Genomic DNA, 19,302 nt, shown 5'->3' with positions numbered 1-19,302 from the left:
ATAAAGATCATTCATCTTCATCAAGATGAGAGATGGAGCGATCCGCTCACACAGCTGTCCCGCATCCGCTAATCAGCGCAGCACCGAACCGCCGGGCTCGTTGAGCGGATGCGAGGCAGCTGTGCCCGGGACCGGCCACTTCACATAAAGGAAGGAAGGAAGGAAGGAAAGAAAGAAAGCCGTGCACAAACGAGAGCTAAGTCAGACCGGGACGCTGCCAGTATGTGTGAGAGCCGGACTGCCGGCGTGAACATTTGAACCGTGTCATTTTATTTAATGGACCATTTCGTTGTCTGGTACCTGTACTGTAGCAATGACAAATAAAGTCCATTCCATTCCATTCCAGAGAGGGACGGACGGACGGACTACCCTTGTTTTTAATTTACAGGAAAACATTTTATTTTCGAGTTTTGGCTGAAATGACGTCGTTGTTTTGAGCGCGCGTGCGCGTTTCATGCGCGTGCACGCGGAAAAATCGCGCGCGCGCGGTCAGCACTACCCGCCACCATGGTAAAAATTCCTGGAGGAAACACTGCAGTCCATTGTTGAAAGTGTAATCAGATATGGAATAATTGTGTGGTTTGGCAACTTAACTGTACAACAAAAAAACAGACTAGTCAGCATTCACAAAACAGCTATGAAAATTGTAGGTGAAAGAGACTATGTGATCCTAAATAAACTATATGAAAAAGCTGTCCTGGACAAGGCTAACAAGATAATCGCAGACCCCCAACATCCGCTCTCCACAGAATACGAAGTTCTCCCCCTAGGTAGAAGGCTTCGCATGCCAAGATGTAACTATAAGCTCTTAAAACTATAATTTGTCCCATTCTCCATTAAACTAATCAATTCTCTCAAGCAGAAACGATGATTAGGACATGATCACCAGCACCTGCACTTTATCTTAGACACCACTTGAAGGGCCATGTGCAATATTCGAAATCACCACTTGAAGGGTTATGTGCAATATATATTTATACCAAATGATGCCATGTCCAGGTGGAAACTGCTGCCAATGTTACTCAATGTTTGTTGCTGTCCTGTTGTTTACTTTGTCTACTGTATGTTGTATGTATCGTCACTGTTGCACTTGAAGCATGTAAGTACCATGCCCAAGACAAATTTCCCCTCGGGGACAATAAAGTACAATCAATCAATCAATCAATCAATCTACACACCACCTCCACCAGCTTGGACTGTCGACAGGTGTAGGCTTTGGGTTGGACTAATGTCTTTAAGGCAGTGTTTAGATAGTGTAAATATTTAGAATACTCCCAAATTTCGTTGTTTGGTACCTGTACTATATCAATGACAATAAAGACCATTCATTCATTCATTCATTCATTCATTCATTCATAGATACAGTACTGTTACTGGCAGTTGTCAAAGTTAAGTAGCTAATCGTCGTTGTTGTTTCGACTAAAAGAAGAAGGATATTTGTGTGAAAACACAAACCGTTCACTCCATATCATGATTAGATTAGATTAGATTAAACTTTATTGTCATCGCAAGAGTACAGGTACAATACAACGAAATTCAGCATCCAAAGTGTAAATATAATACAGAATGGTAGTGATAAGCAATTGTAAACATCAGCTTAGTTTAGAGTAGGACTATACAGTTATGAGCTATGTACAGTTATGAGCTATGTACAGTTATGAGCTATGTACAGTTAGGTAGCTATGTACAGTTATGAGCTATATGCAGTTATGAGCTATATGCAGTTATGAGCTATATACAGTTATGAGCTATGTACAGTTATGAGCTATGTACAGTTATGAGCTATATACAGTTATGAGCTATGTACAGTTATGAGCTATGTACAGTTATGAGCTATGTACAGTTATGAGCTATATACAGTTATGAGCTATGTACAGTTATGAGATATGTACAGTTATGAGCTATGTACAGTTATGAGCTATGTACAGTTATGAGCTATGTACAGTTATGAGCTATATACAGTTATGAGTTATGTACAGTTATGAGCTATGTACAGTTATGGGCTATATACAGTTATGAGCTATGTACAGTTATGAGCTATGTACAGTTATGAGCTATGTACAGTTATGAGCTATGTAGTTAGGTAGATAGTACAGTGAGGAAGTGTATGTAGGCCTACAGTATCTAATGTGCAGATGGATACAAGAAGCTATATCAGGAGACATGTGCAATATACGATAAGAGATCTCATAACCGACCTACTATGTAACAACATATGAATAGAATGTATAATAATTTCAGTCATAGAGGCAAAATTATGTAAAGCAAGTGTAATAATGTATAAAAAACGAAACTGTAAAAACGACACGAAATAAAGAAAACGAAAGTGTTCTCGTCATGGAGCACTTTGAGCTGCAACGTTGGCAGGGAAAGTGGTATAGAAATAAATGTTATTATTATTATTATTATATTATTATTATTATTATGAAAAGTGGTATACAAATAAATGTTATTATTATTATTATGATTATATATTTTTTATTATTATTATATATATATATTATTATATATATATTATTATTATTATATATATTATTATATATATTATTATTATTATTATTATTATTATTATTATTATTATATATATATAATATCTCATCCAGTCATCCTGCTAGAACACTGATGCTAGGCAACAAGGTAGCTGCTAGGCAACGTTAGCCAGCTTAGCTAGAACATCCTGTAGAGTTGACAGCCAGCTGTGGAGCTGTAGCCATCTATATGATATGATTATAATCTTCTTTTTCTTTTAATTAAATCAGGACATTGTATCAGGGTTGTTAACTATCAACACAGCAAGAAGTGGCACAGCCCAGCTAGCTAACTGGCTAACACACAGTGATGTCGTTATGGCTGACAGAGTCACTGGATAGCGAGATAAAAATGGATGTTATGATAATTGTTTTGATTAAGACACTTACCATGAGAGAAGTTGCCTTTCTCATTCTTACAGTAACCACAACGGTAGCCGTCGTCACCCCCGAAATACTCCACTATAGTGTAAGAGCTTCCTCCTTCTCCTCCTGCCATCTTCAACTGTCTTGCTGTGAGGCTAAAAGCTAGCCGGGGTTGTTGCGTTCGTAAATACGCTTTGAGAATCTGATCAGCACTCGTGGAACGCCTCTCGTCCAATCAAATGACTCGGTCCCTTTATGACGTCGGACGCAGTGTGCGCTCCGGCGCTCTCAGAGCAAGTTGACGAACGCACCCCCTGTTCTAAGTGAACACACACCGCCCTTCAGGACCCACCATAGAAGGAAGGGTAGGAGATCATATGACACATGGAACCATGATGACATGGGGCTCGAGCCTCTAACCCTGTTTGTTTTCCAAAACACTTCTGAAATGTATCTGATGTGTCCTACATGAGGAGCCTTTCTCATGATTATTTCTTGTTTGTTTGATTGTTTGTTTGTTGTTTCTGTCAAAATATCTATTCTGTCACAATTCAATCTGTCAGAATTTTGTCAGAGAAAAAAAACAGGTTTGCTGATCAACAACTTAGCACATCAATTAGTGAATAGCCTACAATAAAATAAAAAAAAGAGGCTCCAAATGTATGAATGAATGTCAAATACTGTAAACTGACTAATGCATAATGATAACGACACAGATAGGCTTATGTGAGTGTGTGTGGCGCTGTTTGTGGGATAGTGGAAAAATCCTACTTTTGTAGCTATAACCTTTTCAGAGTTATGGTGTTGACCCCAGGACCTCTGTTTTTCCCCCAGGACCAAATACAGAGTTTGCAACTCTATTGTTCCGGCCCTAGAAAACAGTCAAGCTCGATTTGCATGACAATAGGATACACAAAGGGAGCATGGGGTTGACATGTGCTCAGTGTCACTTTGTGCTGACATGATAACTCACCTGATTTTAATAACAATGCTTTCAAACAACATAAAAAAGGCTCCAGGATGTGGACAGGCCTGTCCAGTTGACCGTCACAGTCATGATGGGTAAGGTAAGCAGACTATATTATTGTCCCTAAAACATGCAAAAAGTTGCATGGTCCAGAAGGGGTTGGGTGTTTTTGTTTTTTTTCATGTCTGGAATCTGCTATCTGGAAGTTCCCTTGAAGATACCTCCGAGAGGTTGTCTTTGATCATGATCAATTAGCAAATTTGCTACCTCAACCTCAATTCAACTGGAATACAACAGTGTTTTCACTCAGCTCTAAGCTCATTTCAATGAAATCTAGATTAGATGTGAGCATCCTATGTGCATCTATGTGCCTTTTCACCCCCGAGGTACACATTTGATTATGACAAGTGCGTAGATTCAAAGTAGAAGTGAATTGCAGCCATTCCACTGTGGTGCAAGTGGTGTTCTAGCTGTGGTTCTAGCTGTGGTGCCTCTGTTTAGATCATCTTCTACGAGGGAAGGAATTTCGAGGGACGCCACTATGAGTGCAGTGGCGACTGTGCTGACATGCACTCCCACTTCTCTCGTTGCAACTCCATCCGGGTGGACAGCGGCTGCTGGATGGCGTACGAGAAGCCCAACTACTCTGGGTACCAGTACATGCTAACACGGGGGAAGTACCCCGACCACCACCGCTGGTCCGGGTTCAACGACTGCATCCGCTCCTGCCGCGTGATCCCCGCTGTGAGAAACCTGCTCCCTGTTTTATACATCAACAAACATAACCGACAGCACCAATGTTCCTAAACAAATTCTGACACCTAAGCTTATTGGCCACTGACCTAAAAACTGTGTGGATAGTGAGTTGGACTTGTGATCGGAAGGTTGTGAGTTCAAATCCCGCCTGAAACCACACCACTACTAGTGTGCCCTTGGGTAAGGCACTTAGCCCTCAGTTACTCCAGGGGGAATGTCCCTGTAATTCGTAATTGTAAGTCGCTTTGGATAAAAGCGTCTGCTAAATGGCAAAATTAATTAAAAATTAAATAACTGTGTACTTCAATAACTAAATGACGTGTGTTGATGTTTCAATCAGTCTCAAGCCGTTTTCTTCTCTGTGTGTAGTACAACGGCACCTACAGGATGAAGATCTTCGAGCGGTCAGACTTCGGAGGGAAGATGATGGAGCTGAGCGACGACTGCCCCAACCTGCAGGACCGCTTCCACCTGCGCGACGTCTCCTCCTGCAACGTCATGGAGGGGTACTGGATCCTCCACGAGCACCCAAACTACAGGGGGCGTCAGTACTTCCTGCGCCCCGGAGAGTACAACAAGCACAGCGACTGGGGCAGCATGAGCACCACCATCGGCTCCGTGCGTCGCGTCACAGAGCTGAAACAAACCCAATAAAGCCTCTCCCTCTCTCTTTTGAACGCAAGGTTGAGATCTCTCTCTCACAAGCAAGCAGCCCTGCAGAGGTTTACACACAGTAAAGAGGAGATGAGGAGTTCATCTCAACACACAATGGTTAGTATCAGGGAATAAAGATGCGACGGTCCTTTTGATAATTAGACCACTTGATAAGCTAAGCATAGGGACTGAAAATGAAAGAATGGCTTGGGAATCCTGGTGTAGACGTACAGGGAACATTTAGATAGGAGTCCATGGCTTTATGCAAGTGCATACCTGTTTATACTTTTATACACACCTTCCCCTCACACTGAAACTAGTAAATCTATGTGCAGTAGAGACAGAGAATGAATTGTGTTACTAATGCAGCATGCAGATTTGAAGTAGCAAAGACCGGTGCAACGTCTAACTGAGGAGCCTGCTTAAATGTTGTTGTTTTAACATTATTTCAGACCGAAACCGAAACCCATGAACTTCATCTGTCGTAAGGCAAAGAAACCATGTTAGTCTCCATGTAGAAATGTTTAGAAAACAAAGAAATTACACAGCAATTCATGTTTAAGGTGTACAGCAATTAAATGTTGGTGTTTTTGATGTTCACTACAGTAAAACCAGTAAATCAAGTTGAAATAAAAATTGTCATCCATCAAATTGTGTGATAATCACAATAAATTATTAATGAAAGTAAATCTGTAAATAAAGACCTTCAAAGTATTTTCTTTTGCCATAATGGAACTATGTGACACACAAAACATGAATTGTGCAGCATATTTAATCAAAGTATCTGTGGCAAGGGAACTTTTAAGACACTTTTACTGAAGACCAGGACGGCCACTAAACATGTGAAAAACATAATGAAAAGACTGGGAGAAAAAAGTTAGTTATTGGTAGAATGACAGTCACCGTAATTAAGTTGGGCCATTTAACAAATCACTATTACAAATATATTATCCATAATTATAAAAATGAGGAAGGTCGAAACAAAGAAATTCCTATGCTCACACCTAACTGGTGTGACTGTACAAAACCGTCCACTGAGACCTTTAGCATCTCCAACTGCAGAGGCTAGTCATCCAACACTCATGATGGTGTTTGGGCCTCCAGGAAGAATTCCTTTCACCATTCTCGATTCTCGATTCTCTACAACTCTATCAGCACCCCTTGTTCACCGTTCAATGTCTAGGGGAAATCGTAAAGAGGAAGTCTTCTTGGCTTTGAATGCTCTGACATCGAGCAGCTTGTTGACCAGTTAACTGTATCAATCCGTAAGATGAAGCTAGCAGCAGTTCAATGTTGAAGTGACAAAAGAAAACGACCTTCAGGGGTTGTCATTGGCTCCTATCCAGACAAGGTTACGTGTGGTTGCGGTCCTAGCTGAGCTTCCTCTGAGGGACAGGGAGGTTCTCATGTGTGGTTGCGGTCCTAGCTGAGCTTCCTCTGAGGGACCGGGAGGTTCTCATGGATGTACTTCATACTGCCCTGCTCAGAGAAGTCTGCTACCGTCTGTCCCTCGCCCCGGAGAACCCACTTGGTGGTCAGGAGTCCCTCCAGCCCCACCGGGCCCCTGGCGTGGATCCGAGCTGTGCTGATGCCAACCTCCGCCCCTGCGACACCACAAACACAGTATATATGTTGTACTCAATGACCATGGTCATTAAAATGTGTTGTGGTCAGGCTAATGATCAGTCTTTACAGGTTCAAGTTAACACTAGAACAGCCATGGGTGAGTAATGCGTTCTACCACCCCAGTATCCATACATTTTCAAAATCACATCAGGATAAGCTAGTATAACGCTATTTTGCTGTTTTTCTGTGTAGGAAGCAGGCTAACTTACGAGGCGGCCAACTAGTGGTCGTTGTGTGTAAGTAGCAGCTTACCGTTGTAAAGAGGCGGCTCTTTTAGTAGGTAAAAAAGGCTCGGCTGTTCTAGTGTTAAAACATGTCTAAGTCAAATCTTTAGTAACTGAAGTAGATGTTTCCCAGGGTACACTACTCACCCAGACCGAAGCGGTAGCCGTCAGCAAAGCGAGAGCTGGCGTTCCAGAAGACACAGGCGCTGTCTGTCTGCTGCAAGAACTGTTCTGCTGTCTCCTCTGCACACAAATAAACATTATGACATGACTTTGTTACTCTGGGCTGCATTTCTTAAACAGGATATGTGTGTGTGCATGCATGCTGTGTGTCTGTGTGTGTGTGTGTGTGTGTGTGTGTGTGTGTGTGTGTGTGTGTGTGTGTGTGTGTGTGTGTGTGTGTGTGTGTGTGGGTAGGTGTGTGTGTGTGTGTGTGTGTGTGTGTGTGTGTGTGTGTGTGTGTGTGTGTGTGTGTGTGTGTGTGTGTGTGTGTGTGTGTGTGTGTGTGTGTGTGTGTGTGTGTGTGTGTGTGTGTGTGTGTGTGTGTGTGTGTGTGTGTGTGTGTGTGTGTGTGTGTGTGTGTGTGTGTGTGTGTGTGCATGCATGCTGTGATGAGGGGCAACTGTGGCTCAGGAGGTAGAGACGGCGTCTTACGATCGCAAGTTTGGCAGATCAGCGGTTCGAGCCCCGGCTGGCCACATGTCGAGGTGTCCTTGGGCAAGACACTTAACCCCAAATTGCTCCCAGTGAGCGGGCCGGCCGGCGCCTTGCATGGTAGCTTGTCGCCATTGGTGTGTGAATGTGTGTGAGAATGGGTGAATGAGAGGCCGTTGTAAAACGCTTTGGAATAAGGCGCTATATATGTCAGTCCATTTGATGAAGGATTTCCTCACCGTTATCAGTAACGATGACATCTGTGTGAGAGCTGCCATATTTGTGGATGTGGTCCACAGCGTCCTGCATGCTGTCCACCACCTCGATGCAGCACTCCATGTCCCCGTACTCTGTCCTCAGAGACTTCACCTCAGACGGGCTGAAGGTCAAGTAGGAGGCGAACCTAGGGCCCGCATGGATTTTCACCTGGGAGGAGGACACATATCGTTAGCATAATTGCCAATAACATAAAAGTCGTATTTTGGCCAAATTGAGATATCTGCCCAACTCTACTCTCCTAACACTGCTGATTCACTGTGCATTATTGCCTCTATGCCATCAGCCTATCAGAATGCTTGTTACATTCCAAAACCACTATCTGCCCAAGTCATCTCTTTGACATAGGCATTTATGACACTACATACAAAGATGGCTCGGCTGACCACAACTGAAGCCTGGGCTAACGACATATAACAATATAGTTACAAATGAACCCTCCCTTGTCCAAAACAGCTCTAATAATAATAATAATAATAATAATAATTCATTGAATTTATATAGCGCTTTTCCGAGGCTCAAAGACGCTGACAATATAGAAGATACGGAAAACAGTATACGGAAAAAACAACAAGTAACATGGAACACAGAGTCAGCGAACGGGGAGGGGGGGGGGGGGGGTGGTAGGGGAGGCTGTATGCATATCAGGGGGGTGGCAGGGTTAGGGGAGATGGCTAGGGGTAGGGGAGGTTGTATGCGTGTCCAGGGGGGGGGGGGGGGGGCGGGGGTGGCCGGGATGGGGGAGATGGCTAGGGGTAGGGGAGGCTATAGGCATGGGATATGTACACTGTATGTACACTCTGTCTACACTGTATTAAAACTGGCATAAGGTCATAAGGCCCTCAAAATGTACATAGATGGTGTGTACTGCACGTGTCTCTCACCTTCTCCACTCTGAGCATGTCTATGATCTGGTCAAATATAGGGGTTCTGAGGAGATCTCTGTGGATGAGTAGAGTCTCCATGGCGTTGCAAGCCGCAGGGTAGTCACATTTAGAGTCTTTAACTGCAGACAGACATTAACTTCATTAAATCACTGTTTATGACATAAATTCATAACATAAAGGAGTAACATGTCATAGTCTGGACGGATTGATGGCAGCTGCTGGCCTGAAAAAATCAGGTGTAGTGCTGAGGCACAAACATGTACATTTCAAGCCTGCAAACTGCGACACTTTAAATAAATGTGAAATAATACTATTGTGCAATATGACAACCCTAGTCGTCTATCTGTACAGTATAGTACAGTGGATAGTGTACATAGCCTTTATTTATGTAAACCAGCTCCTTCCCTTCTTGTGATTTTTTTAAAGTTTTTTTTTTTTTTTTCCTTTCCTAACACCAGGGGAGCCACCCCTCCTAAATTTCGTTGTTTGGTACCTGTACTATAGCAATGACAATAAAGTCCATTCATTCATTCATGATGTGACGAATTGTGGGTATCGGGATTAGATGAAAGTGCATAGTATAGAAGTTAACATGCATATAGGACTGTCAATATGTGTGTGTGTGTGTATAAAGTTTATGCTTTGTCTATGTTAGTCTATACCAGTGGTTCTCAAACCTCTCCTTTGGGGACCCCCCAGCCGCTCCACATATTTGATCTGTTCCACCACCACCAGCACACCTGATTCAACTAATCACGTACAAATCATTGCTTTGTACTTGATTAGTTGAATCAGGTGTGCTGTTGGTGGTGGAACAGATCAAATTATGTGGAGCGGCTGGGGGTCCCCGAGGAGAGGTTTGAGAACCACTGGTCTATAGGTACAGGGCAGAACTCACTGATGGCCACGGCCTTGTCGATGCTGGCCTCTGAGTCGATGTAGACGTGGCAGATGCCTTCGCTGTGGCCCAGCACAGGGATGCCCTTGGCCGCCCTCTGGATGTCTCTGACCAGCTGGGACGAGCCCCGGGGGATGATCAGGTCGATCATCTTGTCTAGTCTGCAGAGGTCCTCCACCTCCTCCCGGGTGCTCACCTACAACACACACACACACACACACACACTGCACGTTATCACATCATCCACATACTATAGATAATATGTACTGCATTCAGTATTTATGCTCCCAGACTGGAACACCCTACCAGAGAGACACTTAAGCGAGATCTCAAAATGTATTTATTCAATCGCGCCTCTTAAATGTTCGCTACCTGCTATCTCTACCGTTTATCTTCATTGTCGTTTTATCTCTATTGTAATTTTATCTTCCTTGTTATCTGTGAAGCACATTGTGTCACACTTTCTGTGAGAAATGCGCTATACAAATAACGTTTTATGTGATTTGATTATGATACTGTACACATGCATTTCAGTCACATTCTCTACACAAAGCAGCAACCCCCCAAATTATAAACAGCTGCTATCATATGCTGTTCCTTCACAATAACTCAAGTGGTATCTCCTATTCTTTTTTTTTTACCTTCTAATCAAGCTCTTACCAGTTGAATAGCGTCCTTCACCCCGTGGATGGAGAGTGCTTCCTGGGTCAGCTGGTGCAGGATGCGGTTGGTGTTGGCGGCTTCTTTACCCCCCTTCAGTAACAACGCGTTGCCACTGGCGATGGCCAGAGCCGACACCTGAGGTAACACATAAACCCACATAAAACGTCACATCTGTCGGCCTGTGACAATTCCAAATGTTGTTGTACAATTAATTGTCTCCGAAATAATTGCGATTAACAATACAATTGTTTCACTGTCATGTGACCCAGATAATGTAATAACACAGCAACCTGTGAAGTAAACCATGCCTCTTTATTATCATAAAACACATTTTTGAACATGTATCCTCATCAATAAAAAAGGGACTGTGTGTCATCTAGTTATGTGTAGTTATGTGTTTTTAGCATGTTCATGCTCGATCAGCATGTTGTGATGTGCTTAACATGCAGAGCAGCTATCTAGCTAACGCAATGTTCTTTGTTGTTAGCCAGCTAGCTAGCTAGCTAGCATGTTGATCTCCAGGGACCCAACCCACCCTGGGTACGTACACTTTACCAGGCTGCCCTCGAAAAGGCGGTTCAGGACCCTGGCCGCTAAGACTAACAGACTGAAGAACTGCTTCTACCACAAGGCTGTCCAGGCCCTAAACACAGCAAAGACCTAAGTTCTGGGCCCTGGACAGTCTGGACGGATTGTATGGCAGCTGCTGGACTGAAAAAATCAGGTGTAGTGCTGAGGCACAAACATGTACATTTCAAGCCTGCAAACTGTGACACTTTAAATAACGTGAAACAATACTATTGTGCAATATGACAACCCTAGTCGACTATCTGTACAGTATAGTACAGTGGATTGTGTACATAGCCTTTATTTATGTAAACCAGCTCCTTCCCTTCTTGTGATTTTTTTTTTTAAGTTTTTTTTTTTTCCTTTTCCTAACACCAGGGGAGCCACCCCTCCTAAATTTCGTTGTTTGGTACCTGTACTGTAGCAATGACAATAAAGTCCATTCATTCATTCATTCATTCATTCATGTTGGAGCACAGTCAAGATTGTCATTAGACAATTCTTTCATAATTGTTACAGGCCTACACAAACATCTGCCTACTGTGTGTATGCCAACGTTTCTGAGAAACATAAGAGAAAATAATCTGGATGTGTGGTTGGTTGGGTGACAGACCTGTGGGAGGCAGTCGGGGCGAGACTCGAAGATGACCAGCAGGACCCCGATAGGCACGGTGATCTGCTCCAGCTCCAGGTTGTTGGCCACCCGGGTCCTGCGGAGCACCTGGCCCACGCTGTCCCTGGACGACACGGCGATCTGCCGCAGGCCGATGGCCAGACTGTTCAGCTTGGACGAGGAGAGACTCAGCCGTGTCAACAGGGGCTGGGAGAGGCGGCCTGCAGAGAATATACACTCAAATATAACACTTTTAACACTCATAACAGACGAAAAGACTAAAATGACAGACTTTAACGACACCTGACCTCTCGAGAACCTCAGTGAGTCAGTACCTGATGCGTTGGCCAACTCCATGTCTCTCCTGTTGGCGCTGAGAATCTCCTCCTTCTTCTCCGTCAGCAAGTCAGCTAGACGGCAGATGATCTCTCCTCTCTGGTTAAGTATGAAAATATAATGTTAGGATGACATGAGATGCGGTAGATATACAGTTTCATCAGTGAAGTGAGCCTATCCATCCGCTTAAATGGGTTAAGATTGCGTGACTAACAGGTTTTAATCAAAAGAGGAATACCCAAGGAGCATTTGTACACATTTTAATGCTTTTATCCTATAAAAATGCATTTAGCCACCCCGCTAAGGAGGAGAGTTAGGAACCAAGAGTCAGGAACCACTCACCTCCTCTGGGAGAAGAGAGGCCAGAGCCCTGCCTCCATGTCGGGCCATCTCTGTCTGCTGCTCCACAGTGGGACCTGGGAGAGTCACACCAGACAGCAGCATTCAGTCAGACTAGAGCATCTCCACAGCTCCACTTGTTTTCTACAGTAGACTTATTATGAATGAATGAATGAATGAATGGTCTTTATTGTCATTGCTACAGTACAGGTACCAAACAACGACATTTAGGAGGGGTGGCTCCCCTGGTGTTAGGAAAGGGAAAAAAAAAAAAACTTTTAAATAAATCACAAGAAGGGAAGGAGCTGGTTTACATAAATAAAGGCTATGTACACAATCCACTGTACTATACTGCACAGATAAGACGACTAGGGTTGTCATATTGCACATAGTGTTATTGCACATTCATTTAAAGTGTCGCAGTTTGCAGGCTTGAAATGTACACATTTGTGCCTCAGCACTACACCTGATTTATTCAATCCAGCAGCTGCCATCAATCCGTCCAGACTGTCCAGGGCCCAGTTATATACTGTTATATATACAGTACCAGTCAAAAGTGTGTCCAAACCTTTGACTGGTACTGTTGTATATGTTTCCCTTGGGCGTCTGATACTAACCTGCAGGTTTCACCTCGGAGAAGAAGGTCCCCACTTTCTTTCCCTCCACGATGTCTGTGATGACGTGGCCGGTGACTTTGGGGTTGGTGCCGTTGGCGATGATGACCGACGTGCCACCTTGCAGCGCCCACAGAGCGGCCTTCACCTGAGAGACGACAGCAACGTCAGATCACTAGTGTGACTCCTCTCACTGAGAATGTGGGGCTCTTGGAATGTATCGGTCTGGAAAGACTAACTGACGTTACTAAAGGCAAACGGAAAGACTTTGATTAGCTTTGGGAACCATACATGAACAACATGTAGGCTGGAGTATTTTATACAAAGTGGAGGAAAGTTTTGTTTTATTTTTATTCAATCCAATATGTGTCTGTGTTTCTGCTCTTTGTTATTGTATGTTTTTCTTTCTTAGTTTTTGTCAGTGTTGGTGTGTGAATTACTATAAACATATTGTGAAAAAAAAATAAAAATAATAGTGACTCCTCTAAAACAACCAGCCTAGAGGGCAGTGATTCTCATCTAACAAGGCAGGGATGCAAACTGGTGATGGCCCAAAAAGGTGACACATTTTTTTATGCCTGAAAACAAAGAACATTTATGAAAATTGACCTATTTTGAGGTAAATACGGCTAAAACGGCTAAGTTTGCACCCCTGCCAGGGCTCGTCGGCCTGCTAACCTTTGCCTCCATGCCTCCACTGCCCACTCTGGACTTGGTACCATATGTGATAGACTGCTGGTCTCCAGGGTAGAATATATCAATGAGCTTGGCATCGTCTGTTCCTGGGGGGCTGTCGTACAACCCTGTGGAATAGAGTATGATCATTAAAATACTTTTAATGAGAACAAAGGAACAACACATTAGTAATACTGTACGGTACACACCTTCAACATCAGATAGAGCAATAAGCAGGTCCGCTTTCATTTCGACAGCCAGCCTGGCAGCTAAACTGTCGTTATCCTTGATGCTTATTACCTGAAATACATAAATGTTTAAATGGAAACAGGCTTGGGCATTTTCAGTACAGTGCATGCTATAATAATAATAATTCACTGAATAAACATCACCAACAGGTATTAACATTTGCCACCAACTTTGTCTAAAAGCAATTACAATAGCAAAAGAGGACAAGAAAAAACAATAATAATAATAATAAATATATATATATATCATTTTGGTGTTATGCCTCATGCTGCCACCACCACAAGTGTTTTGGACCCCAATTATCATCCCAGCATGCCCTAAACAGTACCCACATTTACCCCCTGCAGGTCACTGTTTGGGACAGGGGGAGGGACCACGGCGTCGTTGGTGTTTATGATGGGTACGATGTTCATGCGCAGGAGCTCGTGGAGGGTGCTGTTCAAGTTGCGACGCTTCTGCTCATCGTGGAAATCCAGGTTTGTTACCAGAATCTGTAAAAATTATATACAGTACCATTTTAATTTGTTGCTTACAATACAGTCGTTATTGTCAATATACATTGGGCTACACAAATGCATACAGTATACAAAAGGCAAGAATAAGGTTCAGAGAATAGGAAATGTTAGTATAGGTATAGCATAGCATAGAGTACAGCACAGTGTCTTATTTGTATAGTATAGTATAGTGGATAGTGTACATAGCCTCTATTTATGTAAACCAGCTCCTTTCCCTTCTTGTTTTTAGTTTTTTTTCCTAGCACCAGGGGAGCCCCCCCTCCCAAATTTCGTTGTTTGGTACCTGTACTATATCAATGACAATAAAGACCATTCATTCATTACTTTCATTCATTCATTCATTCAAGAAGTTCTGAAGTGGGATCTACTGGGATTTTCCCGCACAACCATCTCTAGGGGCAACAGAGAGTGGTCAGAAAAAGAGAAAATATCTCAGTGAGCGGAAGTTCTCTGGGCAAAAAATGGTGGTGGTGGTGGTGGTGGTGGTGGTGTAATGGTGTAGGGGGATATTTTCTTGGCACAAATATTCAGCAACTGTGTGATGTTCTAATGTCAATATGGACCAAAATCTCAGAGTGTATGAATGTTTACATACCTGTGCAGTGCAGGTGCTGTACTGGGTGAACATGGCTTCATACAACGCCATCAGGCCACTCTGCCCAGCCGCTGCACAGGCCCGCGCCTCCAGGACCGGAACTGACTGGAACAGAGAGAGACAGAGAGACAGAGAGACAGAGAGACAGAGAGACAGAGAGACAGAGAGACGTCATCAGTACAGGAAATAGACCCAACTGCTGTTTACTTGCCGATGTGTTGGGTGTTTAAGTTCACCATTTCTTTGAGCTGGTTCTGTCCAGAGTGCAGAGCCTGCCTGACACTCTGAGACAGCAGGATCTCGTGCCTCAGTCTTTGCCTTCCGAAAGCCACAGCCCCACTGGTGACGATCATCATCTCCCTGCCCTGGTTCTGCAGCACGGCCACCTTATGAACACACGCACACACAGACTCACTGAATCCCTAAATTTGATTCACTCAACATCATCTGCTGAGGTCACCTGAAATACAACACCAAACAAACCATCTCCACAGTTTCTCCTGAAATAGCACAACAACAAAAAAAACTCAAACATTAACAATTACAACTCTCAATAATCATCAACTGTGCTCATCAACTTGTTTCGTTAGCATTCCTTACTAACAGTACCAGCGGTACAGGGCCATCAGGTCAAAAACATCAGACCATTTTAACAGTTTCATCCCCAAAGCCAGAGGTCTCCTCAATAACTCTTGATCATTGCACCTTGCACTTTACATGGTTTTGTTGTCAGAGATGGCCTCGTCTTATTGTTGTATGTACTGTAGCTTGTTCGGCATGGAGAATACCAAGTCATGTTCCTAGTGCACTGCACATGGCCAATAAAGTTGAATTGAATTGAATTGAATTTTATTTATTTTTTTACCTTTATTTATACAGGTAAAAAACACATTGACCTGTTCACAGGCATACAACATCCACCACAAACAAATACAATACAAAACCTGGCCTACATAGTCTAAAAACTAAACTAAAAACTACATAGTGTAAAACTAAAACTAGTCTAAAACAGTCTAAGATAAACTAAAACTAAACTAAAACTACAAAAACCTAAAACTAGACAGCTAAAGATCTTGGGACAGGGAGGGGTCAGTAATGGGCAAAAGAATCCTGACCCACATCCATCACAGGGGCGTGAACGACTCACCTGCTCCACTATGGAGGCCAGACGGCCGAGGGCCAGGCCACACTCATCCCCCCGGGTCACCACGGCGCTGCCCAGCTTCACCACGATGCGCTTGGCGTGTTTCAGCTCGCTGCGGTGGGCCGACGACTTCCCGTGGGAGCGGGTGAGAGGGACTGGAACACACAGGAAGTTCCTTCAACACTAGATTACCCTTGTCTCCGCCCTTTTCCTTTCACAATTGGATTATGGTGATACAGTATATAGGTTTGCTTCTCTGTCCACTTTATCCAAGCTAGACCCCCTGTATCATTCGGTTCTAAGATACATCACCAATAGTGCCTTCAGGACCCATCACTGTACACTGTATAGTCTGGTTGGATGGCCATCTCTTTCTGTCAGAAGGCTCCAACACTGGTACACTCTTGTGTTTAAAATCATCTCTGGCTTCTTACCGAATTATCTGGGCCTGAAGTTCATCCCAATACCGAGTGGCTCGGGTCTCAGGTCTCGTAGATGGCTACAATACAAGGTGCCACTTATCATGAACAATGTTGGAAGGGCAAGCTTGTCTTATTATGGCCCTTGGTCTTGGAATGACCTACAGACTACTTTTAAATTAGAGGCCCTTATTTCCATAAGTATCTTTAAGCGTAGATTAAAGGACGTGGTCACCGCTCGCTGTACCTGCTTTGGTTAGACTTCTTAATGTTTTAATCACCTTGTAAATACCCCTACCATTGTTTGTCTATTGTATTGTTGCCACTGTCTTATGTCCTGTCTTGTTATCTGAACTGTTTTTTAAGCTACTATTTTGACCCTGTCTTGGCCAGGTCTCTCTTGTAAAAGAGGTTTTAATCTCAATGTGACTTCCTGGTAAAATAAAGGTAAAAAAAAACAAAAACAAAAAAACATACTGTACACTGTACAGAGGTGGTTTGCTGTAAATCTTGGGCTTTTTTTCTCTCCAAACATTCCACTTGCAATCACTCGGGTACATGTTAATATTAATCTTATCTGTCCACAAGACCTTTTCCCAGACCTCTGTAAGCTTTTTAGGTACCATTCTTTTTGAGGATAGGATAGAACTAATAGTTTGCACCTTGCAGTGAAGGTACATATGATCTGCTAGTGTGTGTGTGTGTGTGTGTGTGTGTGTGTGTGTGTGTGTGTGTGTGTGTGTGTGTGTGTGTGTGTGTGTGTGTGTGTGATATGGAACCATCTACTTACACTTGGTCTGGGACACTGCCCTGGAGAAGCGTGGGGAAACATTTGTCTGCAAGCTCCTGGATCTGAGGCGGGAGCACAGGGCCAGCCGCTGCATCAACATGGCAATGACCTGAGGAACACAGCTGCCAACATGACAGTCCACCGTTACTGAGTGATGTCACTACCGGTTACAATCACAGAGGCGTTTAATAAAAAGCATCTAAATGTCCAATACATGTCCAGTAGGCTGGTACAGTCCCCTGGAGTAGTTATTCATATCTTAAGTGTGTGTCTGGGTTTATTCATATCTTAAGTGTGTGTCTGGGTTTGTCTGTGTTGACACTGACTGAGATAAGAGAAGGCAGATAGCAGCACTACTGACTGGCTACAGTTTTATGGTCGTTGTGATTGGACACAACGACTAAAGTCACTGGTATTGTTATATTATTATTTAAGTAGATAGCAACACTGGTACTGATGCTGTTCAAGCTTAGCGGGACACAGTAAAAAACTGCTTGCAAGCAAACCATCTGTCAGTGTCCAATAACACATTATTATTAGTCATATTTGTATGAGTTGAATGTATATTTGTATGAGACCCACCTGTGTCACAGACTGATATTTGACCATAACAATAATAATCATAATCATAATAATTGTTTTGTCTAGCAGCACTTTTCCTGCAAAACGTTGCAGCTTACAGTGCTTTAACATCCACACAGCATAACAATAACAATAGAACCATAGTAATCAATAGAACACAACAATAGCAATAATATAAACTACATAACAATAATAATACAATGATAGAGGGCTGCTAGGCTACCAGCCAGCTGCGTTATTAATAACAGCATGACTTAACCTCACAACGGACAGTCCAATAACAGGCAACATGTCGTGAGCTTAGAATGATAAGGTTCTATCTCCGTTTAGAATGATAAGGTTCTATCTCCGTTTAGAATGATAAGGTTCTATCTCCGTTTAAGGCAGTTCAGAGATATTGAGCGTCAAAGCTTTTACATTCCATTATGTTTTGAGAGATGGAACCTTTGTATTTTATGAATTACTAACTCAAAAATGTCAACATTTTTAAAATAACACCACACAGGCATTAATAAACACCTAATGGATCAGATTATGTAGAAAACTCAATTTTGACCAAAATGGAGATAGAACCTTATGATTCTAACGTCACGATGTATTATTAACAGAGAAGACAACACGTGAAAAGGCCATAAACATATAAACATCTTACCAAGCAGTGAATATGAATATGAACGTAGCGAGGTGGACAGCTGTGCTGGGCAAAGACACGTGGTCAGACCTGCCACATCTACAACCGGTCTGCTAGCTTCTTCTTCTTCTTCTGGTTCCTCTGTTGGCATAACGGCAGCTTGCATCATTGACATTGCACTACTGCCATCTTCTGGATGTATCCAATTACTACATTGTCCATCTGAATGAATGAATGGTCTTTATTGTCATTGATATAGTACAGGTACCATACAACGAAATTTAGGAGGGGGGGCTCCCCTGGTGCTAGGAAAAACATACTAAAAACAAGAAGGGAAAAGAGCTGGTTTACATAAATAAAGGCTATATTGTAGTGCCGGAGGAAAAAGGAAAGACGTAGGCAACGTAATGATAACTGTTTAATCAAAATAACAACTTGTACTCTCGGTACAGGACCAGAAAATAGATCACCAAAACTCTTGTCTCTAAACAGGAAGGTGCAACGTTAATAATCTTCCCCTCTGCCCCTAGTGCCAGAACTGGTTCCCTCCCACTACACAACCAACAGTAAGAGGAGAACATGAACCCATAATGTAGTCACTACACCAGCCCCCCCAGTGTTCACCTCAATATTGGAAATCCTCACGGCGAGGAGGGCGTATGGCCCGGCCCCTACGATCGTAGGTAAAGTCAGGAGGTGCGGGAGGAGGTGTGACATCGCCCACCACGTCCTCC

At 43.1% G+C, this 19,302-nt stretch overlaps 3 protein-coding genes across 4 annotated transcripts in view; 1 reads left to right on the top strand and 2 right to left on the bottom strand.

The window, feature by feature from the left end:
* The window catches only part of ate1 (arginyltransferase 1), an 83,861-nt gene extending 80,829 nt beyond the window's left edge, over positions 1–3,032 (bottom strand). The window contains exon 1 of the mRNA XM_080536774.1: positions 2,919–3,032. Coding sequence (XP_080392900.1) covers positions 2,919–3,027 — 109 coding nt within the window. The 5' untranslated portion in view covers positions 3,028–3,032. The remainder of the gene's footprint in view (positions 1–2,918) is intronic.
* An 875-nt stretch (positions 3,033–3,907) lies between these two features.
* Positions 3,908–5,271, top strand: LOC308174068 (gamma-crystallin S-1-like; the record flags this gene model as incomplete). Its single annotated transcript, XM_080549121.1, has 3 exons — positions 3,908–3,961; positions 4,363–4,605; positions 4,987–5,271. Exons 1-3 carry the CDS (start codon positions 3,950–3,952, stop codon positions 5,269–5,271), a joined length of 540 nt encoding a protein of 179 aa, XP_080405247.1. The 5' UTR covers positions 3,908–3,949.
* A 756-nt stretch (positions 5,272–6,027) lies between these two features.
* Positions 6,028–18,643, bottom strand: aldh18a1 (aldehyde dehydrogenase 18 family, member A1). 2 transcript variants are annotated; one of them, XM_080536389.1, is made up of 18 exons: positions 18,590–18,643; positions 17,356–17,477; positions 16,150–16,301; positions 15,239–15,388; positions 15,003–15,107; positions 14,225–14,383; positions 13,853–13,943; positions 13,647–13,771; positions 12,972–13,116; positions 12,358–12,431; positions 12,015–12,114; positions 11,680–11,900; positions 10,497–10,634; positions 9,837–10,032; positions 8,936–9,057; positions 8,015–8,201; positions 7,269–7,364; positions 6,028–6,875 (listed from the first exon to the last, which is right to left on the bottom strand). In XM_080536389.1, exons 2-18 carry the CDS (start codon positions 17,453–17,455, stop codon positions 6,694–6,696), a joined length of 2,343 nt encoding a protein of 780 aa, XP_080392515.1. In that variant the 5' UTR covers positions 17,456–17,477; positions 18,590–18,643; the 3' UTR covers positions 6,028–6,693. The 2 variants fall into 2 exon arrangements, with proteins under 2 accessions (XP_080392515.1, XP_080392516.1); XM_080536390.1 differs by having other exon boundaries at positions 17,356–17,464; positions 18,590–18,616.
* Between the last annotated feature and the right edge of the window lie 659 nt (positions 18,644–19,302).

Source organism: Nansenia antarctica, assembly GCF_963989245.1.
Source record: "Nansenia antarctica genome assembly, chromosome: 1".
Taxonomy (NCBI): domain Eukaryota; kingdom Metazoa; phylum Chordata; class Actinopteri; order Argentiniformes; family Microstomatidae; genus Nansenia; species Nansenia antarctica.
Note: the sequence above shows the minus strand (reverse complement) of the source record. Positions and strands in the feature narration are given on the sequence as shown.